Below are 27886 nucleotides of genomic sequence, written 5' to 3' on the forward strand. Positions count from 1 at the left end.
ATGTATTACATGATGATTAGACACCCTAACCTAAACTAACCAAGTGTACTTTCTACTGACCTACATGTGTACTTTCTACTGTCCAATAAGCCTACTTTACTTTCCTGTACTTCTGCTCTCAGGTATTTGTACAGTGAACCCAAAGAAGCAGTAGATTAGTAAATTAATCTGCCCATAAATGGTTCGGATTCACGAATCTGAATCCCCGGGTTCGTGGTTCAGGAGTAGAAGCGAAGAGACTTTATTGAAGATAATGTTGTCTCTGTTACCACGACCCTTACTACGACTAATACCATTACTACTATTACCACAACAACCAATCTAAAGTTTTTATGACTATTTCTACCACTACTACTACTACTATTTCAATTACTACCATTACGTCTACTACCACAACTACTACCTTTACCACCATCGTGACCACTAGAACTATCACTACCACCCCCACCACAACCATCACTACTACCATAACACACACACAGACATACAGAATACCACAATCACCACAACTACCACCATTATCACTATCACAACCACCATCATTACCTCGTCACCACAACTACCACCATTATCCCAATCATTACCACAATCACCACCATTAGCTCATACACACACGGTAACCACAATCAACAATATATTTTTTTTTTACCAATATATCTTTCAATAACATCAAAGTCATCCTGGTGAATCATCGTGTTACCAGTCGCTATGTGCTGATTACGACTGGTGATAAGTGTGTGTGTGTGTGTTGGGTAAGAGACTGGGTGCTCTTTGTGTGTTATGTAGGGATAAAGGAGAGAGGAGGGGGGAAGGGGAGAGAGGAGGAAGGAAGGGGAGAGAGGAGGAAGGAAGGGAAGAACGAAGGAGGAGGCGACAATAACAATTACATCTATTTTTATTCGCTGTTTGTCTCTGTGGACGAACTGTCACCTGGGCGGGGGGTAGAGAAGGTGCCCTAAACATAGCCTGCCTCAAGAACCAACCTGACATAGCAACCGCACCCATTAAGGTCATCCTTGTGCTGTCGAAAACATAACCACAGGTCAATAACAAACTTTACAACCTCTTATGGTCGCTGCATGGAATGTCAGGACCCTTCTGGATACTGGCACAAGTGAGCGTCCTGAAAGAAGAACCGCTCTTGTGGCAAAAGAGCTGGCTGGGAATAACATCGACATAGCAGCCATAAACGAGTCCCGGCTCCCAGACGAGGGTCGACTCACAGAACGGGGGTCTGGCCTTGCTGCGGAGAGAAACCGTATTTATGGAGTGGCTTTGCCGTTCGCCTATCCATCCTACATAGGCTAACTGAAATACCTGTTGTGACTCAGCGACGATGCCGGCTAGGAATTTAGAGGTCGCCAGTCTGTGTGGCTTATAATTGGCGTGAACCCGAAGACTCTTGAACCTGTGAAACCGAGACATCACACAGTACCCATAGATGGCTCACTGGGTCGTGTGATGTCTCCGATTCACTTGTCTCAGGGATCATGGATGGGACACAAGCCTAACAGGACTTTCTCTGCGACTACAAATGTTTCAGTAATTGTGTAATTATGGATATCAGCTTTTTCAATCAAGTATTATTTTTTTATTTTATTTTTAGACCCAAGTTTTATTTCTAAATCCTTCACCTGTAGTTCCAACATTTATTTTCAAATCGAAGTCTCAAGTTTCATTTTTGTTTTCAGAATAAAGGTTCACATTTTTATAACCCAATTACACCCAAGTTTAATATCTAATTTTCTCTCAATGTTCAAAATTAAAAAAATAAATAAAAATAGTTAAACAAAACTAAAAATCCCAAAGGTATTAAAACTTTATTCAAATTACAAAAGAATTCAGATAATTCGGTTTACAAAAACAAATCAGTTCATATCTAAAAGATTGATTATACTAAAAAAATTCAAAATACAAGTCAGTTTTAAAGATCCTTGTTTACATTAACAAAAGTTCATAATAAACTAATTTTACTGAAAGTTCATTCAAAATAAAAGTAAAGTATAAAGATTGTTTACATCAACAAATAAATTCACAAAGTTCTTATCTAAAATACCAATTTTACTGAAAGTTTATTCAAGTTACAAGTCAAATTAAAGATTGTTTACATTAATAAATAAATTCATGAAAACATTGCTAAAAGTTTTTTCAAATTACAAGTCAAATTTAATGATTGTTTACATTAGTAAATTCATATGAAAAATTACTTACAGTATGAATATTCTAAATGCAATTCAATTTTCAAGATCCTGTTTACGTTAATAAAATGATAAAAATATTTTACTAAAAGTTTATTCAAAATACAAGTAAATTTTAAAAGATTGTTTACATCAACAACAAATCGATTCATAAAAAAATTGCTAAAAGTTTATTCAAATTAGTCAATTAAGATATATCCTGTTTACATTAACAGGTTAATTCTTATCTAAAACATTATTGGAATAACAAAACATTCCTAAATTTCAATAAAAACTAAAAAAAACTGAAATACAAGCGAGCTAAAAACTTAAACCTCAGTAAAAAAAACATTAATAAAGGAAAGGCGATCCAATAGTACTGTGATCTAGTCGAATTTCCTCATTGTGTGTGTTTACATTGTCCACTGAAGGCAGTTGGGTAATACTCTGCTTGACATACGTGGCCAGTTTTCTATACTACACTGGTCTTATCACGAACGCAAGAGTATGCAATCTATCAGAAATGGCTGCGATTTTTTTTCTGCTCCCTTCAGCAACATTAAGAGTAAATCATACAAGATAAGCTATTGAAAGTAGCCATGTTGTGTGACTTCTAGATGTCAGGTTTATGCACGCACGCACGCACACGCACACACATACATACATACATCAAGGAACAGTTCACACTATTACAGGAACATTAGGCACTTGTCTGTACAAGGAAGGTTCCCGTGATGTTCCTCCGCTCAGCTTCCTACTCGTCCTGTTTGCCTCCTTCCATCTGTTGGCCAACTGCACCGAACTGTTGTCCAGCTGCGTCATACGGCTGGCCAACTGCACCGAATTGTCCAGCTGCATCGTACTGTTGGCCAACTGCACCGAATTGTCCTGCTGCATCGTACTGTAGGCCAACTGCACCGAATTGTCCAGCTGCATCGAACTGTTGTCCAACATCACCGAATTGTCCAGCTGCATCGAACTGTTGGCCAACAGCACCGAATTGTCCAGCTGCATCAAACTGTTGGCCAACAGCACCGAATTGTCCAGCTGCATCAAACTGTTGGCCAACAGCACCGAATTGTCCAGCTGCATCAGACTGTTGGCCAACTGCACCAAACTGTTGTCCAGCTGCGTCAAATCGTCCAGCTGCATCTTGTTGCTGGGCCATTTTCTGTCGGGCGGCAGCAACCAGTTGCTCCATAGCGAGCCCAGTGGCGTACTCCAGCTGTTTATAAACGTACAGAGGAAGCTTATGTATGTCCACCTCCAACATCCCAGCTGCATCTGTTGTCATGCCAGTCACCTGCAGCACCAGCTGCCAGAACTCTGCAGCATTCAGTATATTCTGCCTGCATACCCCGACAGTTTGTTCCTGTAGGAGGGGGACAAGAGGTGGTGGTGGTAGTAGAAGTGGTGGTAGAGGTGGTGGTGGTAGAGGTGGTGGTGGTAGTGGTTGTAGAAGTGGTGGTGGTGGTGGTGGTAGAAGTGGTGGTGGTGGTGGTGTAGAGGTGAGGGTGGTAGAGGTGGTGGTAGAAGTGGTGGTGGTGGTAGAATGGTGGTGGTGTGGTGGTGGTGGTAGTAGAAGTGGTGGTGGTAGTAGAAGTGGTGGTGGTGAAGGGGTGGTGGTAGAAGGGGAAGAAGAGGTGGTGGCTCCCTTGATGATGGGTCCTTTGGTCGGACCGAGGGTTCTGATGGACCCGGCCATGGTTCCATTGATTGGGACAAGGTTACTATTGGTCGAGACGGGATTCCCAGTGAACGGAGAAGCGAGGGTTCCAGTGATTGGGAAGGCAAAAAGTCCAGTGATCGGGAAGGTGAAAAGTCCATTGACCGTGGAGGAGAGGGTCCCCTTTCCCGACTTGGGGATTTGGCAAAACGCTCCGTGACCTTACCAGGTGACCAGCTAATTAACTCTCTCTCACCTGGGGTCAAGTCATCAAAGAGATCATCACTACTTGTGAAATGTGGTCCAAAAGGACTCTCTACCTGGCTGGGTGATCCAAAAAGTCTCCCCACCTCGCTGGGTGACCCACAAAGACTCCCCACCTCGCTGGGTGTTCCAAAAAGACTCCCCACCTCGCTGGGTGACCCACAAAGACTCCCCACCTCGCTGGGTGTTCCAAAGAGACTCCCCACCTCGCTGGGTGTTCCAAAAAGACTCGACACCTCGCTGGGCGACCCAAAAATCTGTCTGAACTCACTCGAGGTAGCAAGAAGATAATCGGCTACATAACAGGCAAACTCAAAGACCCCATCTGTTACTTGGACGGGGGTGTCAGCTTCCGGTTCCATTTTCATTTCAGGGAATCCGGGCGGTGGTTCTACTGCCCTGCTTGGCGATCCAGATTTCGGTTCCACTGCCCTGCTCCGTGATCCAGGATTCGGTTCCACTGCCCTGCTCCGCGATCCAGGATTCGGTTCCACTGCCCTGCTCCGTGGTCCAGGATTCGATTCCACTGCCCTACTTGGCGATCCAGATTTCGGTTCCACTGCCCTGCTTGGTGATCCAGATTTCAGTTCCACTGCCCTGCTTGGTGATCCAGATTTCAGTTCCACTGCCCTGCTTGGTGATCCAGATTTCGGTTCCACTGCCCTGCCCCGTGATCCAGGATTCGGTTCCACTGCCCTGCCCCGTAATCCAGGATTCGGTTTCATTGACTCTTCACCAAACCCAGATGTTAGTGTAGGATTCGTTGTTTCGGACACCAACCCAAAGTCAGGATCGTAGGCTATGAGGGGCGCCCCAAGGAAAGGACTTGTACCCTTACCATGACTTCCCGGAGGCGCGTCGACTGCCCTAAAAGACTTGGGTATTGGCCTGACGATCTTGGTGGATACTGCACTTGGTACCCAGCAGGTGGGTCTTGCTGGCTGGGTACTACAAGGTGGTGAAGTCTGCCTGGGTGAGCTACTGCAGGTGAAGTCAGGTTGGGGGGTGTCTGGACGCCTAGGAGTCCCGAATAGGGGGTGCTCGGCACGGTCAGGAGACCCGAGTGGGGGGTACTCTGCATAGCTGGGAGACCAGAGTGGGGGGTACTCTGCATAGCTGGGAGACCAGAGTGGGGAGTACTCTGCATAGCTGGGAGACCCGAGTGGGCGGTACTCGGCACGGCTAGGAGACCACCAGAGTGGGGGCTGTTCTGCGCGGCTAGGAGTCCCGCGTGCGGGGTGTTCTGCACGGCTAGGAGACCCGAGTGGGGGGTGTTCTGCACGGCTAGGAGACCCGAGTGGGGGGTGTTCTGCACGGCTAGGAGACCCGAGTGGGGGGTGTTCTGCACGGCTAGGAGACCTGGAGTGGGGGGTGTTCTGCACGGCTAGGAGACCTGAGGGGGGGGTGTCTCTGCACGGCTAGGAGACCCGAGTGGGGGTGTTCTGCACGGCTAGGAGACCCGAGGGGGTGTCTGCACGGCTAGGAGACCCGAGTGGGGGGGTGTCTGCACGGCTAGAGACCTGAGTGGGGGGTACTCTGCACGGCTAGGAGACCCGAGTGAGGGGTACTCTGCACGGCTAGGAGACCCGAGCGGGGGACATTTTGCACGGCTAGGAGACCCGAGTGGGGGGTACTCTGCACGGCTAGGAGACCCGAGTGGGGGGTACTCTGCACGGCTAGGAGAACCGAGTGGGGGGTACTCTGCACGGCTAGGAGACCCGAGCGGGGGGTACTCTGCACGGCTAGGAGACCCGAGCGGGGGACATTTTGCACGGCTAGGAGACCCGAGTGCGGGGTATTCTGCACAGGTAGGAGACCAATTGCTAAACTTCTCCATATATAACTCTCCAACCTGTCCGGTCTCCTCGTTCAAGTTTAAGTTACCTAACATTTGCCTTACTTCCTCATCCAGGGTAGAGACCTTTTTCTCTCTGTCACCTTCCAGACTGACCGTTTCGCTCCAGTGTCCGTCAAAGAACTCGGCGAGGTCTAGTCCAGCATAGGGTCGTCCGTGTTCAAGTAGCTCCTCATGTTGCCTCTCCTTCTCTAACCTGACGGGGCAGTCGTAGCTCAGGGAGGTGTGGTTACCTTCACAGTTTACGCAGCGGATGGCGTCTCTGTTATGACAATTACGGGCTACGTGTCCGACTTTGCTGCAGATGAAACAGGATTTTTGCGTTCCAGTACATCCATTTTCGCCGTGGTCGTACGAGAAGCAGCTAGTACATTGTTGTAGCTTCGTCAACATCATCTTCCGTAGGTACTTGAGTTCCCTGCCGTTTGCCAACAAGATGCCAGTTTTGGAGGTGTATAGTTTGTCCGCCTCCTCAGGGCTATCAAACTCTATCCAGATCGACTCGGAACACCTCGACTTGACAATGACATTCCTGGTATTATTACATTTCTCCAACTCTACAGCCAGACCCTCGAGTGTCTTACCCCCGAGAGCTCCCCAGATGTTGTAGCAAATGAGGGTACACATGACACGGTAATGAGGCGTCTTGGCCAGCGTGAAGCCTCGGGTCCCCATGGCGTCCCTCACCGCAGGTTTCATCACCTGGAACACATCGTTGTAGCTGCGGAGGTTTAGCGTCCAGCCAGTGTAGGTGTGTTTACAGGAGACCACAGTGAGTCCTGACACAAGATGGAAGACATTCAGTAGGTTGTCCTGATCCCGAGGGGGAGTCTCGTTGTCCTGCACCTTGACGAAGGGCATGGCTGCTGTGTGGTGGAGGACGACGTCGACCGCCACGAACAACAAATGTCGCCGACAGGCCAACACTGACCACTACCCTCAGGATGGCTACAATATTCTCTACAAGACTCATTCGGCAAACTTGAACTGTCCACCGAGAGAACCGGTGCTCGAATCCCAAACCAATCCTTTAGGTACCCCCATAATCTTTTAAAACAACCTAACTAACTTCTAAAAAACAAATACCAATAATACACCACTAACTAAAAACAAATAAATAATATTAGTTCATTAAAATAATACGTATATACAACCAAATTAATTCCAAATAATTTAATGAACAAGGTGGGGTTATTTAAGCAGTAGTTATCAAAGAATTTTGTGGGTTACAGGAACTTATAGAAAATACAATGGCAATATACAGAATACCAAGTAATTTTTATATTGCTAAACACATTATACGGTGTCTCAAAAAATATATTGAGATTACTCTACAGATTTTCGAGGTGATCGCGTGAACTTTTTCATTAACACAGCAACATTGTCCTACTCACTTTTTTATATTACTGTATTATTATTATTATCGTTATTATTATTATTATTATTATTGTCGTATATATTAAAATTAATGCTCCTTTAATAATTGAATCCTGAACACATAAAACTTGGAATCGAATCATCTGTTCCAATATTTTTTCGAGGGATTGATTCGAAAAGTTTCTCAAGTCGTCATTCAGGCAGGAAATATTTTCAAACGGTAATTTTGTATCGTCTGTTTTATTTATAATTAAACCAACACGGGGATAATACTTTTAAATTATCAGAAAAGTTTTTATTTTTAATTATTTCTGAGTCTGTTAATGAGTTCTGATTTATTTTATTTTTATGTTTTTTATTTTTTAAATGACTGGTTTGACTTAACGTTGAGTGGTTGCCAGGGGTACGATAAGTAATCAAAATTCGTCTAAAACCACACTAAATAATAGTTTCTAAATCCTTTTATTATCACATATGAAAGTAAATATTCCAAACTATATAATTATATATATATTAAATGAACAAAAGTGTATGTGTGAGTGACGAGTGAGTGAGTGTGTGAGTGTGATTGACTGAGTGTGAGTGAGATTGAGTTTTGAGTGAGAAAATGAGAGTGATTGTTTAAGTGAATGAGCGTGAATGAGTGGGACTGAGTGAAAGTGAATGAGTGGGACTGAGTGAAAGTGAATGAGTGGGACTGAGTGAAAGTGAATTAGTGGGATTGAGTGATACGAATGACAATGAAAATACGAGTAAACGAGCCCAGCCCATGAGTGCATCCGAATGAGTGAATAGGGATGAATAACACTATCCCAGGAAGAATAAATTAATAAATAAATAATTATAAATAACACTACAGTTTTAAAAGATCGTTGCTACACCAGGAAACAAACTACCACCGCTAATTACCATATGTCAACAAGACCTCACTCCTACCCCTCCTCCCTCATCCCCCACTACCACAAACCTGCCTATGTGGTCAACTGGTATCACTTCCTGTACTGGGTTTCAAATTTATTGTCTGTCAGTCTGTCTGTCTGTTTATGTACGTAAAAATAAGCTGGGGTGGTGATTCTTCAAGTGAAATAAGCTGGGGTGGTGATTCTTCAAGTGAAATAAGCTGGGGTGGTGATTCTTCAGGTGAAATAAGCTGGGGTGGAGATTCTTCAGGGGTTCCCATACTATTTACTGTTCTGTTTGATTCACTTGTAAATAATGAAAGACTTGTGACGTAAAAAAGGATTTATTGGTAATTAAGAAAGTCAATTTTGTTTGGTGGAAAGCTTGAAGACTACCTACCAGGGTGTATCTCTACTCAGCTTGCTCAAAACTCGCCATGTTTGGTCTTGCGGAGGTCCACAGCCTTGGTACTAAAGCTTTGTTGTTTTAGCCAGCACGCTTTGTTGTGTGTGTGTGCCTCGGTGCTGATGAAGGTATATACAGGATGGATGTTTCTCTCTCTCTCTCTCTCCTTCTGTAAACCGGAGACCAATCGCCCCAATGGCTAGTAAGCTGATAAGTGTCGAAATTATTATTATTTTTTAAATCGTCTGTGGTGATGGTGGTGGTAGTGGGCAGACGGGAATAGTTCGTGTTGTGGATACTGGATAAAGGCCTGAGAATCACCCCTATTGAGTCATATTCCATTATAACCTTTATATCATGGAGCCATACGACCTAGAATTACATAAGACACTATCAGAGACTATAAACATGCTATTTTTACCTCTAATGTCTGTTATTCTACGTGTTATATTACCTTCCTTCTTTCATTTCTTAATTTAGCACAAGTTTATGCTATGGTTTACAAGGCCAGTTTATTCCATGACATTTGAATTAGCTCAATGATAGGACGTGCATATTAAGTCGGTAGTAATAGAAAATAATATATAATAAAGATAAGTGATAGTGGGTCTTATATCACGAGGCCAGAGAGGTAATAGTCGCCTGAGGTGGGTTGTGTTGGCGCGGGGTGATGCCAATCGACTCGACTCAACTGCCACTAGCATGACGATTCACTTCTATATCCTCTCCTCTACCACCAGTTAACCCAAGACGTGGTTTATGCTTTAGTTTATTACATTATCTCTTCATTCGTTTATATATAAGAATATTTTAGAGATTATTTGATGTTTTTCAGACCAGTTTGTACCCAGGAAGATCTGAGGAGGTGAAACTGTGAGGGCGCCGCCATGCAGATATTCTAGGAAGTGTTGTTGGCGATATGACAGGCTCATATAAATCATTCATTAAGTTTCCTGGATACCTTGCTTACTGGAACACCATGTATTCCAGTACTAAAAAATCGATTGCTCATAGAATACATTCAACCTCTTTTGCTATTTACGAACCGGAGATAAAAGATGTGAAGGTCAAGCTTGCCATCCTGACATCACATATCACATTAAACACCATACGACATCTATACAACATACTGAAAATAAACCCTGTTGAATAACATGACAAACTATACATTCAGAATGTGTATTAATGTAAGGATTGGTTGATGTTAAGTACAAGCAAACAGTATATATTAGAGCCAGAGACGAGGGCTTGGCAACGCATCACACTACGTCAGCAAGACCCCACCCTAGTGAGCCTTCGCCTTGTTGGTATGTGACTGACTGAGCACTGAGTTGAATGAGTTCCCGATACCATTGCGTCGTGTTTCACCTATAGCATAGCAAGAGCATGTGTGACGTTATATCATCTGATACGATAAGCAGTTCAAACCAAATATGGGAAAATTATGCAATTATATCGAAGCAATTGCAGTCATAGATAAATAATTAACCATGCATTGGGTTAATTTGTTTAGTTGCTAGTTTAAATTATAACAAACGACTAGACTGATGACTCACAAGCCAGTTTACGAAACATTTCAGACTAAAGAACAACCCGATTCACGTCCGGCAGGAAACGCTTGCTCAAGTCATCCGGTTTCATGTTTTTATACTTGTTTATTCTTGATGATGGTTTCAAATTTTATACATCCAGATCTTCATTTGTTTCTTTAATAGCACTCGATACTAAACAAACTAGGCTTTATGCCATAATACCTCTATCGTAACCACGGCAACAGTAAGGGTTATCTTATCCAGGTGTCTCAAAGGTCATTAAAGTTGAAGCTCTGGGCAGGTATAAGCTGTACGAAACCACAATAAAAAAAAGTAAAGTACTTTTTCTACCCCAACTTCGAAGTAACGTGAGCAGCTTGAAACTGGCATTTAATATTACGGAAATTGCGCTCTCGGTACCACTGCGCTTCTTAGAGTACAATTGCGTATGCAAATTCCCTAAACACTTGACAGTATCTTCCTATTTTTGTTTTATTTTCCGTCATTTTGGTTTTAGTTTAATCTTTTCATCACAAAATGGGGAAAATCCTTAATATAGAGAAAATCTGAAAACCTGCCGTGTCGAAGGAATTTTATCCACAACTTAACGATTTTTACACCAGCTGAAACTCCCTGATCATTTCCCCGCGTTGGTAAGGCTTGGTTGATGACCTTCACAGCTTTTTCTAATACTCATAACACAAGTGACTCAAGATCAGGTTCCACTGTTCTTGACCAATATATATAAGACCAGATGTGAACACTGACATACATGTTGTCTCGTCTAGCAAGGATACCGTGATGCAGAGTGTAATTGATTTTTTTATAGTTAAATTTGTACTTATGCTTGGTTACAACAATATAACCACAGAAATATTGCCTTCTATTTGTTGCTTCATTTACTAACAAAAAATTAATTCGCAAATATTGTGTTAAATTGTTACGAACGCCTATATCATTTGTATAATTCAACATCTAGTTAAAATAATCACGGTTTGTACGCTTGACACAGCAGCTGGGCAACTTTCCATTATAAATTTAAAATATCTTTTATTCCAAATACGCAATAGTTCGTTCTCTTGTTATATGATATAATTTAGTTAATACAAAGGGAGGGTATTGTTGTCTAGACAAGGATGGACGGAGGTGCGTGTTCTCCTTTCCTTGGAAAGTTTCAAGCCTCACAGTCAACTAAGTCTTTGACGTCATCTGATTGACGTCATTGAGTATTGTAGCAAATACTGATTGTTTATCTTGTGTCGGTTGTTTTCTTTACTTCTTCAACAACCTTGTTCTCTTACGTAACTCATTTCTGATAAGCGTTTTGTTTCTGATTAGATTCGTTTACCGGCCTCCTATAGCAAAGGGCCGTCCACACGTCCATAGCCCCCCACAACACATGTATGACCATTTACCATAATTCTTATTCCTCACAAATAAAGAAGAATGAGTGAGGGTTTTAACACTACATTCCTTTATTAACTAACAGTAAATAAATAAATAAACTACTATATCCCTTTAATAACTAAGAGTAAGCTTCATTCATAAAAAAAAACATGAAATAAGTAGATAAACTGTTTCAATATCAACATGTAATTCCCGACCTTAACACCCAAGAAATAAGTCAGATAATGACACAACAAAACAAGATTCACTGACAACTCCTGTATGACGTTTAGGGTTTCCTCACAATCATCTCATCTCAGAAACCCCCACAGGCATATTAATTACTGTTTATTGCATTTCTTTGAGATCTCCAACCCCAGTTTATTTCACCTGAAGATTAACCATGACACTATTTAAGGGGTGAGGTTAGGTTAGGAGAGGTTAAGTTATGTTAGGTCGTTAGATTAGGTTAGTGTAGGGTGGTTAATCTTGAGGTGAAATAAGCCTTGGTGGAGATTCCTCAGGTTGTCTGTGGCGTCCCGTAGTGAAGGTTGCAGGAATATAATCACAGAATATTTGACTTCCTGGCGAAAACTGATTGTTACAGCTTAACGCATATCCTGACAGCTCGGCGCAGTATTCCTCTCGTCCGTCTCACAACAGGCAGGGCTCGCGGTAACCTTGCCAACATGAACAGCTGCCTGGCCTTCTGCCTCTATTGCCCACTGCCTCAACAAGGACTACAACACTCTATAAATAGTTTAGGCTCGTCATCCACTGCCCATTATTGACCTTATAGCTATCAAAACACAGTACAATAATGCATTATACCATCAATAACAACACCCTTTACTAACAATGACATCAGAATTTGCTATGATCTGTAACTTGTATTCTCAATAATAGCTGCAAAAACGCATCTTGTTAGAGGAGAGTTTCAGTATAATTTCTCCGAGATATTTTGGACGCTTGATCGTTCCTGCATCGTATTTTTAAGTAAACATATTAATTTTATTCCTTTTAAATCCCACTTTACGATGTACAGTATAGAAGTAAAATACTGGATCTTAGTGGAGAGAAATTCCTTCATCCTTACATATTAACAATCACACTTGACCTTTACCTATCATGTATATTGATTGACTCGTAATCCGATCTTAGCCTATGATGCATGCTGATTGGTAATTTGACTTCATCCTATCATCTGTACTGATTGGCAGTATTTTGTTTCAGATGGTGATGAGTGTTTGTTGAACAATTTGCCATCCTGAAGTAGCCAGAAAAAATAGTTAGGATTAAAAGCATAAAATTACCAATCAAAAGTTAAATTTATATGATCATAATTGACTTCAAGGGCACAGTGTTAACAGTTTGAAATCTTGAAACTCTGCAGTATCATTCTATATATAAATACATCAATTATCAATCATTTAACGTATTACTCTTATCTTTATTTGAATCAACTGAAAATTTTCCACCCTAGCTTAATTTCACCAAAGATTAACCTACACGAAACCACTTCAAAGCCTTGCGATAGGCTCAAGTACTTCCCCAAACATTAATAGAGAGACTAAACTCTATTCTAGTCGGCCAGCTACTGATGAACTTGGAAATACTTGGCTAGGGTTTTTTATCCACTTAAAGTATCGTATCGTCGGTAGAGAACATACCACATAGCCAAAATTACCCGCGATCGTTTGTTGTACTAAAATGAAATAATTAAAATATCTGGGAATGGTTCTTAATGTAATTTTGTTATAGAGAGCTGTTTGTGTTAGTAACCGGAAAAAAAATGACGTTCACACCCAGAGGTTGGTTTATCCACCGTACGCATGCGCACTAAGAGAACATTGACGTGTCACATTGAATACAAACCCCAAGATTATTTAGTTTATTTCAATCAGAACTTCAGTATTATTATCTTTTTATATACAATCATTAAATGTACTCTTTTATACATAGAAGGAAAATTCGCTTATAATCTTACGTCCATCGTTTACCGGGATTTACATCAAAGTGTTGGGGGGTTCTCAGAAAGGGTGACACGTACGGCCCAGAGTTGTGACGTAGTAGCTTTCCCCACCAGCTGGCCAACACATGTATTGATTACTGGTACGGTGACACCTGCTCCCGGCGACCTGTGTGTGTGTGTGAGTGTGAGTGTACATTTAATTGTATGTACTTGACATTATTAGGGACCTGCCACGCTTTGCCATAAACAGATGAAATGTACCGGGAATTCCCCACACACACACACACACACTCATCATTCTGTCACTTTATGTAACTTGCTGGCAAAACCCATGACCCTTCAGGCCTTTACGCCTTTAATGCATGAGTCATAAAGGCAAGCATGAACTCTGCATGCTTCCCAGTTGGGCGCTGTAAACGCTTCTGCGCTTCACCTTGCACAGGATGTAAGGGGGTGCCCAATAAACTAGCCCCCTCCACCTCCTGGGCAATCTGTAATCTGTAATCTTGTATGTGTGTGCATTTGCTTGTTTGTGTGTACTGTATATGCATTTGCTTAATTTTACTTGTTTATGTGTGTGTGTATTTGTCTGTGTATGTGTGTGTATATTCGCCTGTGTGTGTGATATTACAGGTTTTATGAGTGTATGTTGGTATGTATAATAAACATTCATGTGGATGTATAATACGTAGGAAACAGTTAAAACAGTCACCCTAATTAAGACATGTAACTCCGTGTTCGTATCCGTATTTGTTTGTCCTCGCTAATTAGTTGACGTAAACAGATAACACCTGTAGATAAATCCTTATTGACTACACCTGTCACCTAACCAACGCAACAAAACAAATATTGAGGATTTTACTGATATTTATGAAGATCTATAGTTAAAATAATATAAATAACAAAATATTTACCCTTAGCCTAGTGCTTTGGTAATGAAAAATATTCATTTAGCCTTATCTATGGTTGTACTGGTAATCATATTGTGTGACCTATAAAAGTAACCTATCTCTTAACAGAGCTACGTGACCTGTTTCTTTGTTTAAGGTTATACTGTATGTTGTAAGTGCACTTTGTCACACAGTTGTGAGTTATCGTGCCTCCCTATCATGTCACCGCCACCAGAACCCAGCCACCCCTCCCTACCCCCCCACCCCCGATTTCTCACTGCTTGTGTTGCCAGATACGAGATACTTCACTGCCTGTCTTGTTAATCAATATTCAGGGCGTTTTAGGGTAGTTTAGGGGAGGGGTGAGGGTTTTAGGGCTAGCTAAGAGATTTTGGATCTATATCAATAGTAAATAGAATGATCCACTCCATCTGTAAATCTCTAACCTATGAAAGTCAACCATTCAACTCAAACTGTAGAATAGAGAACATAACTACAGTCGGTTTCAAAACAGTCCTACACAACACCATCAAGAACAATGGCCACTCCTAGCTTAGTTGGCCATGGGGTAAAAAGATATCCTGTTAACAGAAATCCAGGCCTGTCCTTGGCCGAGTCGATTTTACTGTTCACCAATGTTCATATACCTGCACTGTCTATGTATAAGTTGAAGCAATGTGAATTTCTAGAATGATTTTACTAACTAAAAAAAATAAATATAAGAGTTGTCCTTTATCTTGCTGTCTCGAAGCCTCTAGAACTGAATAAACGTGGCGTTGCATATTTCTCAGTACGTTATCTATACCTTAACCGACCAGATACCGTTCAATAGATAACAAAATATTTAACGATATTCCAAAAGGAACTCTACATAAGAACATAAGAATGGAGGAAACTGCAGTGGGCCTATTGGCCCATACTGGGCAGTCCCATTTACGCCCAACCCCTATTGCTCATATTTCCATCCAACCTATGTTTGAAGCTATGCAGCGTGTTCGAGTTAATGATGATGTTTGGTAACTTGTTCCACTCATCCACTACTCTATTTCCAAACCATTGTTTACATATTTCGCGCCTAAATCTAAATTTGTCTAATTGAAAACCATTGTTACGAGTTCGCTCCTGGTTGGATAGTTTGAGTACCTTTGTAATGTCCCCTTTGTTCAGCCCTGACTTCCATTTATACACCTCTATCATATCGCCCCTCTCTCTACGTCTCTCGAGGGAGTGCAAATTAAGATGCTTTAACCTGTCTCTATACTCAAGGTTCCTAATGCCCGGGATTAGTCTTGTCATTCTCCTCTGAATTCTTTCCAAGGATTCTATATCCATTCTGTAATACGGTGACCAGAACTGAACTGCGTAATCCAGGTGTGGTCTCACAAGAGCAAGATACAGTTTTAGGATGACCTCGCTAGTCTTGTAACTAACACTCCTTTGTATGAACCCAAGTACTCTATTAGCCTTGTTTCGAGCAAATACACATTGTTTACTTGGCTTAAGGTTCCTACTTATCATTACTCCTAAATCTCTCTCGCAGTCGAATTTCTCTATGGCATCGTTGTTCATCTGGCATCTGGTTTCCCTGTTTACATCTCCTATACTGAGTACTTTACATTTTTCCACGTTGAATCTCATCTGCCATTTTTCAGACGATTCGATTTAATTACACACCTATTTTAGTGTCATCAGCAAATTTACTTATGTTGCTGCCTACGCCGATATCTTTGTCGTTTATGTATACAATAAATAATAATTTATCAACACAAAACTGTGATATATATGTTATGGCAACGCCTTCATGACGGAAATCCTATTTGATAATGTAATCAACATAAAAACTCATAATATACACAAATTCACTATTAAAATCATCTATGTAAATATTAATAAGAAAACTAACAAACATTATATATGAAATTGATCTGAAATATCAATAAAACTCGTAAAATTCCTTCAATATACCAAATAACTTCTGACAACATCGATGGCAACACTCATCACAAAATGGTCCGAATTATAAAAAAAAATTCCATTACTCTTTTCTCCCAGTGTGTTTCATCATTTAGGTAAAACCAACACGTTGAGTTTGACAACACATTTGGTGATAACTGAGTGATAAAGCCTTATACGTAGTGATAAATTGTTACGTCAAGACGCTCACACTGTTAAATATGTTTGATCAGGCATCATACATCGCCACACACTTTACAACTAGAATGATCAAACTTCACTTGGTACCTGGTACAGCCTTGGACTGGGTGACAGCATGAGTAAGGGGGCAGCCTGTTTGCTATAAAACAGAGACCTCAAAGAAAAACTGAAAAAGAAAATTATGGATGAAGGAATGGCACAGAAAAGGACCCAAGTTCTCTCACGACGCCCTACTAGTGGTTCCTAGTATTTAGTACAATAATTGCATAGTAAATGAATTGCATAAAATTTAACTTAACTAATATTGTTACCCATTAAAAGAAAATATTCCCATTAAAATTTATTCTTTAAGAAATACAGTATCACCAGAAATATCATTATAATCTATACTGGGGATCATTGAAAAGATCCGTAAATTAATCTTGTACACTCACTCCAGGGCCAGCAGTGTTTTGTACAGAAATAATAGGTGTCTATATATTTCCCCCTGGTGAAGACCTGGTGTTGGAGGAATTATCAAAATGTGTGCCTGGAAGAGGTGTTGATGATCCGCTTAATTGCTCAATATTTGGTTCATTTATTTTCACAGAGTGCCTGTGTAAAGTACCTAAACGACCCTCAAAGAGAATGTCGTTTATTGCCTTTCTAGCATAAATTTGCTGCTGCTCACGTAATTTTCTGAATTCTGCAGCCCAACTTTTTGCCAGAATATCTATTGGATCATCACTTCGACTCAGATGACTGCATGCTAACTGTAAGAGTTCATTTCTTTTAGCCTCGGCATTATTCTTCAGTCTTTTGCTGGGCACCTGGGTCGCTATTTTCACGGAACTGCTGCTACCTCCACTTGTACTTGCTTCCTGTTAAAAGAGGAGTTAATAGGCAAATAAGGATAGATATTTTTTTTAATTGATGTTAATGTCGATGCAAAGGATAACACCTGACACTTCCTATTCCCATTGTTCACAGATGCCGCAGGTTGAAGAGGAATGGAGGCGCGCAGCCAAGTCACTTCAAGGATCGTGAAATTTCCCACACTGTATCTGGGCCGTAGACGGAAAACATGTCGAGATAACCAAGTCCTCTGGATCTGGACCATACTAATTTAACTATAAACACACATTTAGTGCAGTTTTAATGGCAGGTGTTAATGAATTTATGATGGTAGAAGCAGGAACAAATGGTAGGGTATCAAACGGAGGCGTTTTCGACAACACCAAATTCTGTAAACAGCTGAAGGAGAAAACATTATATATCCCTTTACAAAGAAGAGGACATATACAGTTACAGGGTATCATGAGCCCGTCGTGTTGTGGAAAACGCCTTCTGAATATTGGCATCTTGGTTTCGGATTCTTGTGAGTACTATCAACCTCTGTCCAGCAAGTGTCAACAACAGTCATGGCACGTCAGAGAAATGTCGCCCTATATTTGGAAGATGTAATTGACAAATACTAGGCAAATTAGAGAAGGAAGTTGGAGGAAATAAGGGATACTTATTGTAACTATTTCAATAATGTCGGGTCACTGGCCTGGTAGGAAACTAAAATTCGGGGGCATAATTGAGTTGCAGGAGTAATATTAAATGTTCTAATATAGAGCCATATTGCAAAATGTACTGGAGTAAGGTGTTCATTAATACAATTAGTACATAAACTTACAAAGTTATCCATTGATTTTTCATTTCCATTTTCCTCTTCATCGCTGTCCATGGTAGACACTCCTCCTTCCTGGATTTCTTGATCTCGCAGGAAATGTAGATCATTGTAAAACCATAGAGACGGTTGGTAGATGTCGTCGGTGCCTGCGTCAGACTTTTCACTAAGTAGAACTTTCTTTAGTTCCCTCCTGTAGCTGGTGCGGAAGGAATTAATTTTCTTAGTCACTGTGGCCTTGGTCGCAGTAGGGATGATATCTTTCATCTTTTCCACCAATTTCCCATAACATTCTTGTTTAAGGGGTCTATTCTTGTAATCTTCACTTTTTATTTGCCACAATGATGGAAACTGCTTATAAAGTTCAATAAACTCTCTCCAAAACTCGTGGGAGTCCCGTACGCTCGCCATGGCTGCTGCTACTCGACTGAGCATGTTTGATCATACATTGCCACACACTATCCAGCATGTTTGACAAACGTCATGTTGGACGAGAAAATATCAAACTTGTTTAATTTTCTTCAAACATGTTGGTCATACCTTCAAATTTGCCCACACTCTCTCAAATTGTATGATCAAACACCGAGTTTGACAAACGATAACTTGACAACTGCGTAAGGTCGTTTCATATTTTACGATAACCGTCTAGGCTTTTAGTTCCTTCTTCGTCCAGCAAAATGGTACGCGTTATTTTATAAAAGATAATATATAAGGTTATTCATTTACGATAAATTATCCCCATTCCCCATCCATCCTCCTCCCTCCCTCCATCTTCATTAACGATATTATTCACTATAAATAATAACAAAACATGAAAGTAATCAAAACAAAACAAGAAAATAACCAAACAAAACAATCAATCAAGCAAATAAAAACAAAATATGAAAATAATATTAAGGTTTACATATGAGAGGCCACAGTTACCAATTCTTATGATAGATGACAACTGATGGTGATCTGGCAACACCTATTATAGTTTAGTAGTTCATGACCTAAAACTGTTGGGTACACACGACCACGGCGCCTTAACTGGTACCCTGCTGTCTCTGGTACGTAAAGCAATAGGTATCCATTAATATTGAATTGTCTCTGGGTCTTTAAATAATAATTGGCTGGTTTCTAGATTTACACATGTTTATTTTTCGCTCTCATACGCCATATTGTTTTAATTATCTCATCTCTCATTGGTTAATAAGTCTACCAATCAGATCTCGTTTTTTTTATGGATATATCTATTGTCGGTGAATATAAATTGTCCCTCTGTTCCTATTACCAAACATCCAGTGTCGGTCAGGAGGGGAATACTGCAACACTATTGATCTTTAAGGGGGAGGGGGGGTTTGACCACTCCAATGATAGCTGTGTGTGTTGTAACAATGGTGCCAGAGTCTAGAGCAGTTGATTAGTTCTCGTGGTATGACGTCACTCAAAGCCCGCCAATCAAGCAACGCCACGTCTACCATCAGCTTAATTATGTCATCTAATCAAAGCTGACTTAAATGAATGTAACTTAACCTAAGCTGATATAACTTAACCTAACCTAAGCTGATATAACCTAACCTAACCTAAGCTGATATAACCTAACCTAACCTAACCTAAGCTGACGTAAGTTTGTCCAAGTTTTAGACATGCGGAAGAGGATTGTGGGTTACGTCCCTAAAACGCGGATGATATATTGAGCGTGTGACGTCATTGCCGAGGCTGTGACGTCATCGAGTGGTGTGGTGTGACCTGGGGATAAGCGCCTCAGGTCAATAGATTGTTTACCTGTTGGGTGCTGCAAACACTCATGCGCCTCACCTTGCAAAGGATGCAAGAGGGTGCCCAATAAAATAGCCCAATTGTGGGTTAAATCTGAACAATCCAAAGATGGATGACCTGACATTCAGCTTGTGACGTAATTATTGACCTTAACCTTTGACCTCCAAGTATAGCTGTTCTTAAGGTTGTCATATTACAAGTATGAACGCTGTAATACTACTACTACTAATAATAATAATAACATAACATAATTAATAACAAGAGTAACAACACCATTGCCAGAATAAGCGATCAACTGCTTGGCGTTTCATTTCCTTCCAGCAACAACGCCAGAGTCAGACGCACATTGGCCAGCCTTCACCCAGGGTGGAGAGGGTCCCGGCCAGCTGTGTGACTCTGGTTAGCCTTGATTTAACGTGGTTTATAAGTTCGCCCACGCCATGGGTCATTCACCCCGCCCACACACACACACGCCCAACCACGCTAAGGGTCATTTACCCCACCCACACACACGCCCAACCACGCCATGGGTCATTCACTCCGCCCACACACACGCCCATACCCCACATCCAAAAGTCGTTCACCCCGCCCACGCACACGCTCGCAGACAAGTACACATACCCACCCATACACACTCACACACACACAAAGTACACATGCCCACACACTCATACACATACTGTGTGTGTGTGTCTGTATGTGTACTATGTGTATGTGTACCTTTACCTACACTGATGTTCCCGAATTAATAAACTAAAATGACCTTTTCAGATTCACATTCAAGGTCAGGGTGTTATTTCACAGGTCATAATGTTGATGACTTGAGACCTGAAGGTAGTAATACGCCATGGTACCTGATGTAGGCCGCCGCAGCTGGCTTCTTGTTGCGTATACACCCAGCTGGTACTTACTGCGTGCTGTTGCCAGGAATAGTTTCTATATTAAAATTGTGGTTGATACGTAGATGGTAGTTTTCAGGTGTGGTGTGCATGTGTGTACGTGTGTGTCAGTTCAGGTGTACATGTATGGCTACGTGTGTGTATGCGTTCATGTGTGTGTGCCCAAAAGCCCTTGGCAACTAATCGTCCAGTTACGATGAACTCTGAGATGTTATTGTTCCCTCGCCTTCCCCCTCCCTTACCGCCCCTCCCTCCAGGTAGTACAGACAAAGACCCCCGCACCCCGAACCTCCCCTTTGATAGCGCCACCTCACACGTTGTAGACTAAAACTGTCTCCAAGGCGTCCAAACTAACCCAAGTCAAACACCGCCGTCGGAACATGTTAAATATACATGTTACACGCAGTAAACAGTCCTAATTGTTACAGAGATACGTTACATAGGGTCACATGTTTCAATATTGGAATTTCCTAAACTGGTAATGTGAAAATGCATCTAACTGTCATTCTTTTAAGTTAAGACACAAACATATCGATCAGAACGGAAGCAAAACTTAACAAAATGTGTTGTATATAATTATATTTTCCACTCACGAAAAATATATCTTCCTAACCTAACCTAATAATGGTAACAAATACTTAACTTCGAGCGATTAATGAAAGCGTTCTCTAATATCCAGCCATGTGAAAGGATGTTAAACTTAAGACCGTGAGAGCAGACCACAGGTTTCAAATACGTTTGTTTTACACTTGTAGTTTCGTTACATCCACTAAGTTAAGTAACAACACAAACCGACTGTAGGAAGCTTATTTCAAGTTCCAATTTCCGTTGATTTATTTGTTATATGATTTTTTGCAGTATTTTGATGGAATATTAATTCTTAACTCTTCCCTCTCCTCCCTTATTCTAACCCCTTTTCGTCCTCCCTTTCCTTTATTCTACCCTTTTTCACCCTCCCGTCCCCAGCCGCCCTCCCTTTCCTCCTTCCTTCTCCCTCCGGCGATACCTCCCAGGCTTCCACCCTCCTTCCTTCCTTCCATTGACAGGATGAAAAGTGGGGCAAGTCTTACGCTCCTCACGTTAACATTCGTTCATACACTGGCTAATTCTTCTGGTTGTCCTACTTTTAGTACACGATACTACGAGGAATTTCAATCGCCATCTTTGTGTCCTTTCAACTTACACATCCTTACATATCCAGATAGACGGCAAATTAAACCTACGAATCTATGTGAATCTGGAACCAGTAAATTAAGTTAGCTAATAGGGATTTTATTATCTAGGACCAATTTACTACACGAACTCAAAAATTTCAGTGTTAGTCCTACAGTTTATAGAATGTTTGGAGGTAAGAGCAACGACCCACTACGCTAGGAATGTTGTTGCGATCAATGCACACCTCAACCTACCTCCACTGTGCCCTTATTTTGTCTTCCTGTCCGCATTTCATCTCCTCTGTACTTGGAAATATTCCTAGTTCACGTGATCGTTAACTTGGAAACTGTATACACATTAACGAAATAAATGTATATTAAAATAATGCAATCAAACCCACAGAACGAACTTACATCAAACCAAAGCAATTTCTACGTCCAGTTTCAATCTTTTTAACTATTACAAATTCAACTTATTCAGTAATTTGTTCGTAATAAAAGAAAGATTTATTGTACATTGCTGAACTCATAATGTGGAGCTAAACATCGTAACCAACATACTGATTTCCAGACATGGCTACTTCCATTATGCACTTCTAAATTTTCGAATTCAAACTTTACATCAAATAACATTAAACGTCGTCTTTAAAACTAAAAATATCCCCCCCCCCAAAAAAAAAAAAAATTAAAGATGCATAGTCCGTTATGCAGTGAAAAATGGCCAAGTCTATTTTTTTTTTACAGTTATTCCATCCCATTCTGTCCCCCTTTCACACTCCTACCTTTTCACACACTCCCCTTTCACAGCTTTTGTACCTTCATTTTTCACAACTGCCATCATCAGCTTTCCGTCTGCTTTTTCGTTGTCTTTTTACCGAGCTTAATTTTTTTGTCATTCGTTCTGAGAGAGAGAGAGAGAGAGAGATCAATATTAAGTGTTGGGGAGTACTTCAGTATTTCACTACACAAGCAGAATAACATACATTACAAAACAGAAAGACCATATAAAGTTTAAATTTTTTTTATACAAGCATTTTTGTAACAATTTACATATGACTAAAGAATTCTCATATATTTATTAATCTTACATAATTACTTGATAAACTAACTTAAATCAACGCTCATACTATAAAAGCAAAACTTAATCGTGTAAAAATTAAGCAAAACAGTGACTCTCCTTTATAAATTTACCCAGTTTATTAGTTGTCATTGGCTATGTTAAGTATGTTAGGAAAAGCGATAGATACTTAGATACGAGAGAAGCAGAAGTTGAATGGAATGAAAGGTAGATGGCAGATACTGTACTTGTGAGAATTATCATACACTTCTGTACTCCTGTTACATAGCAACAGCTCAGAGAACCTGACAAGGGATACTTAAGGAAATATAAATGTGTATTCTATTCACTCTACTTGTAATTTACAGACAGCAGATAATTTACACCCATAATTTAAACTTAAATTATCGTTATTATTTGTTTGTTTGCTGTTCTTCTGTGATGCCACTGTTTTATTTTCCTCGTGCACGGAGAAAACATCTGTATTTTCAGATTATAAGCGGAGTTAATATAATACTGCTTAATTTCATACTTCGGATTAATCTAATAAATTTGAGACTGAAACAGAGGCCATATTTCTTTGTTTCCCTCCCATCATAATTATGTTGTTGGCGGGTACATACGTATTCGGGGTTCATGTTTGATGTTGTGAAGCTAATTCCTTATTACTATTATTATCTTATATGTTATATCGATAAGGGTACGCAGAAGTTTCTAGGTACTGGATATGGCGTAATATTGGAACAAATGCCAGCAGCCATGTTTTCAGCAGAACCTGTTCGCTGCTTCATGACTTTTCATTGTCTGGATTCACAGTCATACTCGTTTCTTCACGATCACAGTCTTAATCACTGCAAATTTTATGTCAAACAAATCCCTGATATACAATAAACAACTTGGAATAAATAACAGCTCATAAAGAAGTAAAATAAGATCAGGATAAGAAAATCAAATATGGTAAATTATCATACTAAGGCGGTTTGTCCTTCTGCACATGCGCCGTCGAGGATCACGTGACTAACTGTATATAATCTCGCTGCAGCTCAGCCGGCGTCAGTACAGCCAAGAACACAGACGAGAGACATAGTGCAAGCATACATTAAACATCAAAAGTTCGGTACGTCTTTTTATACGTTAGTTAATTTCTTCTTGGTGGTTTATTGTGTGATATATAGAAGGATGGATTGGGTTTAAGTAAATATAATGTATCACCGAATTACAGTTACTCATATCAGTGATATCTACTGACGGTGAAACTTGTGAACATTTTTTAAAGTATTAAAAGGATATCGTGTGAACATTTTAAAGTATTAAAAGGATATCGTGGGAAGTGAAGTGAAGTGCAACACCATTATGAACAAATAATGTCGGTATATATAAAAAAAAAACTTGTATAATTGATTGTTTTCTAAGGTTATAATCAGTAACGTTAAATCTTCGTCGTAAAGCATGTCACTGGTCCCAATAACCGCCATTGTACTTCCGTCATTGCCATTCTGTACGGAACTCTAGGGCAGAAGGTATTTATTTACACTAAATTAGTTTGATATTGTACGGTAACTTTTTTAATTAGTCTAGATTGATATCTTAATTTGTAAGAGTACTCATATTAATGAACAATGGAATATTATACCTGTATCGGTGAATGGCGTTGCTAACTCGAACTGTTCCGACGCCATTATGTACAATGTTTAATCGATGGGTTTGGGGAAAAATAAAATAATGTTTAACAATTCTGGTGTTTAACATTCTAGACGTGAAGGAAATAATTTTTGTAATGAAGACCAGATCTTTGTTTCACAAAGAAAAATTTGAATGTGATAAGCATAGAAGGTACACAATATATCTATCGGTTCAATATTGCTTATTGTAAACTTCCAGTCAAAATTGCACGTTAAATATGATGCCACGACCTGTTCGTGTCATAATGCATATTTTGACATTGCAACCTTAAATGCTAGACATTTAATTTTATTATGCTATGTTTGTATATGCATAGTTAGGTTACACCTGAAGATAGACTGCAAATGAATAAACCAGACCACCAAACATTTCTTGGGTTACACCTAATTCTGTGGAGTACATGTGTTATTGCTATACTGTATATAGGTGTGGGGGGCGTTATGTAGTTACTTTGGTTAAAGTCAAGATTTACCCGTACTGTACAGTATGTGCACAAACTATTGGTGTAGTAGTCTCGTGTTTTCATATATAATGGTTGCCTTGCTACCTGCTATGACATGCTCAACAACCTTGTAGATCTATTTAAATTTAAGATTATTTAAGAAATATACTGTGGCTAAAATTTTACTAATGAATTGTTTTCTTTGCAGTACATCATCCAGATCTTCGTGAAAACCCTCACTGGGAAGACCATCACTCTTGAAGTAGAACCTTCAGACACCATTGAAAATGTCAAGGCAAAAATTCAGGATAAGGAAGGCATCCCCCCAGACCAGCAGAGGTTGATCTTTGCTGGTAAGCAGCTAGAGGATGGCCGAACACTTTCCGACTACAATATCCAGAAGGAATCTACACTACATCTTGTTCTCCGTCTTCGTGGTGGTATGCAGATTTTCGTCAAAACCCTCACTGGTAAGACCATCACACTTGAGGTTGAACCTTCAGATACAATTGAAAATGTGAAGGCCAAGATCCAAGACAAAGAAGGTATTCCCCCAGACCAGCAGAGGTTGATCTTTGCTGGTAAGCAGTTGGAGGATGGTCGCACTCTTTCTGACTACAACATCCAGAAGGAATCTACACTTCATCTCGTTCTCAGACTGCGAGGAGGTATGCAAATATTCGTCAAAACCCTCACAGGAAAGACTATCACCCTAGAAGTTGAACCTTCAGACACCATTGAGAATGTTAAGGCTAAGATCCAGGATAAGGAAGGCATCCCCCCAGACCAGCAGAGGTTGATCTTTGCTGGTAAGCAGCTAGAGGATGGCCGAACACTTTCCGACTACAATATCCAGAAGGAATCTACACTACATCTTGTTCTCCGTCTTCGTGGTGGTATGCAGATTTTCGTCAAAACCCTCACTGGTAAGACCATCACACTTGAGGTTGAACCTTCAGATACAATTGAAAATGTGAAGGCCAAGATCCAAGACAAGGAAGGTATCCCCCCAGACCAGCAGAGATTGATCTTTGCTGGGAAGCAGTTGGAGGATGGTCGTACACTTTCTGACTACAACATCCAGAAGGAATCTACACTCCACTTGGTACTGCGTCTTAGAGGAGGTATGCAGATCTTTGTGAAAACCCTTACAGGAAAGACCATTACCCTAGAAGTTGAACCTTCAGACACCATTGAGAATGTTAAGGCCAAGATCCAAGACAAGGAAGGTATCCCTCCAGACCAGCAGAGATTGATCTTTGCTGGTAAGCAGTTGGAGGATGGTCGCACTCTTTCTGACTACAACATCCAGAAGGAGTCTACACTTCATCTTGTTCTCAGACTGCGAGGAGGTATGCAAATATTCGTCAAAACTCTCACAGGCAAGACTATCACCCTAGAAGTTGAACCTTCAGACACCATTGAGAATGTTAAGGCCAAGATCCAAGACAAGGAAGGTATCCCTCCAGACCAGCAGAGATTGATCTTTGCTGGTAAGCAGTTGGAGGATGGTCGTACACTTTCTGACTACAACATTCAGAAAGAGTCCACACTTCACTTGGTACTTCGTCTCCGTGGAGGTATGCAAATCTTCGTCAAAACTCTCACTGGCAAGACCATCACACTTGAGGTAGAGCCTTCAGACACCATTGAAAATGTGAAGGCCAAGATCCAAGACAAGGAAGGTATCCCCCCAGACCAGCAGAGATTGATCTTTGCTGGTAAGCAGTTGGAGGATGGTCGTACACTTTCTGACTACAACATTCAGAAAGAGTCCACACTTCACTTGGTACTTCGTCTCCGTGGAGGTATGCAAATCTTCGTCAAAACTCTCACAGGCAAAACTATCACCCTAGAAGTCGAGCCTTCAGATACCATTGAGAATGTTAAGGCCAAGATCCAAGACAAGGAAGGTATTCCCCCAGACCAGCAGAGATTGATCTTTGCTGGTAAGCAGTTGGAGGATGGTCGTACACTTTCTGACTACAACATCCAGAAAGAATCTACACTACATTTGGTTCTCAGGCTTCGTGGTGGTCAGTAAAGTATTCCGGATGAAATGTTCAAATTTCCTTTAATTTCTTAAAACTACGCTTATGGCATAGCTGTTTGCACATTAGCCGATTCCTTTAATATGTAGATGGAAGAGATTTAATTTCTTTTGCACATGGATATTATTTTTTACTTTTTATAATGTGCTAGCCGAACCAAATAAACACTATTAAGATTATTTCATGCATTGTTTTCTTATCGCATACTGAAGCAGTAATGACGTCAAAGGTTTTTACCTTGATTATGATCCAAGACAAGTTTGTAAAAGACGATTTAAGGGAAAAATAAGCAATTGGCAAATAACAAGGTGACCGTATATATCTATATATATATTAAATCTTATTTCATCACTTGAGTCAAAATTGACGAAACTGCCTAATATAAGTGATTACAGATGGTTAGAAGGAATTAAGTTAATACTATTCTATACTGTAATAGAGAATGCATAACCTATAAAAGTCCAACTAAGGCAGTGTTTGCCAATAGTATAAATTGGCAACTGATTAAGGAGTTGCCTGTTAATTGCCTCGCGAAAAATTGAGTAATTTGGTTTTCTCGAATGGCTAGTTTGCATTTATGACTTCTTTATACCACAGTAAATAACCC

At 40.5% G+C, this 27886-nt stretch overlaps 2 protein-coding genes and 1 long non-coding RNA gene across 3 annotated transcripts; 2 read left to right on the forward strand and 1 right to left on the reverse strand.

The window, feature by feature from the left end:
• Nucleotides 1–2334: 2334 nt before the first annotated feature.
• LOC121856355 lies at nucleotides 2335–18647 on the reverse strand. Its single transcript, XM_042351864.1, has 2 exons — nucleotides 18239–18647; nucleotides 2335–3549 (listed from the first exon to the last, which is right to left on the reverse strand). Exons 1-2 carry the CDS (start codon nucleotides 18641–18643, stop codon nucleotides 2932–2934), a joined length of 1023 nt encoding a protein of 340 aa, XP_042207798.1. The 5' UTR covers nucleotides 18644–18647; the 3' UTR covers nucleotides 2335–2931.
• Nucleotides 13300–18245, forward strand: LOC121856356. The gene is made up of 2 exons (XR_006086954.1): nucleotides 13300–13718; nucleotides 17548–18245. It is a non-coding gene; the product is annotated as an uncharacterized LOC121856356 (long non-coding RNA).
• A 5452-nt stretch (nucleotides 18648–24099) lies between the features above and the next one.
• On the forward strand, nucleotides 24100–27458 carry LOC121856411 (polyubiquitin-C). Its single transcript, XM_042351992.1, has 2 exons — nucleotides 24100–24220; nucleotides 25437–27458. The coding sequence occupies exon 2, from the start codon at nucleotides 25671–25673 to the stop codon at nucleotides 27270–27272; it is 1602 nt and encodes a 533-aa protein (XP_042207926.1). The 5' UTR covers nucleotides 24100–24220; nucleotides 25437–25670; the 3' UTR covers nucleotides 27273–27458.
• Nucleotides 27459–27886: the final 428 nt, after the last annotated feature.

The sequence above is a fragment of the Homarus americanus genome, unplaced genomic scaffold (genome assembly GCF_018991925.1).
Source record: "Homarus americanus isolate GMGI-L3 unplaced genomic scaffold, GMGI_Hamer_2.0 scaffold48220, whole genome shotgun sequence".
Classification (NCBI taxonomy): domain Eukaryota; kingdom Metazoa; phylum Arthropoda; class Malacostraca; order Decapoda; family Nephropidae; genus Homarus; species Homarus americanus.

Coding starts and splice junctions, on each gene's coding strand:
- LOC121856411 (XM_042351992.1), top strand. CDS start 25,671: ATGCAGATTTTCGTCAAAACCCTCACTGGTAAGACCATCACACTTGAG.
- LOC121856355 (XM_042351864.1), bottom strand. CDS start 18,643: ATGGCGAGCGTACGGGACTCCCACGAGTTTTGGAGAGAGTTTATTGAA. Junction 3,550..18,238: donor AAAAATCAATGGATAACTTT/GTAAGTTTATGT, acceptor CCCCTCCTACAG/GAACAAACTGTCGGGGTATG.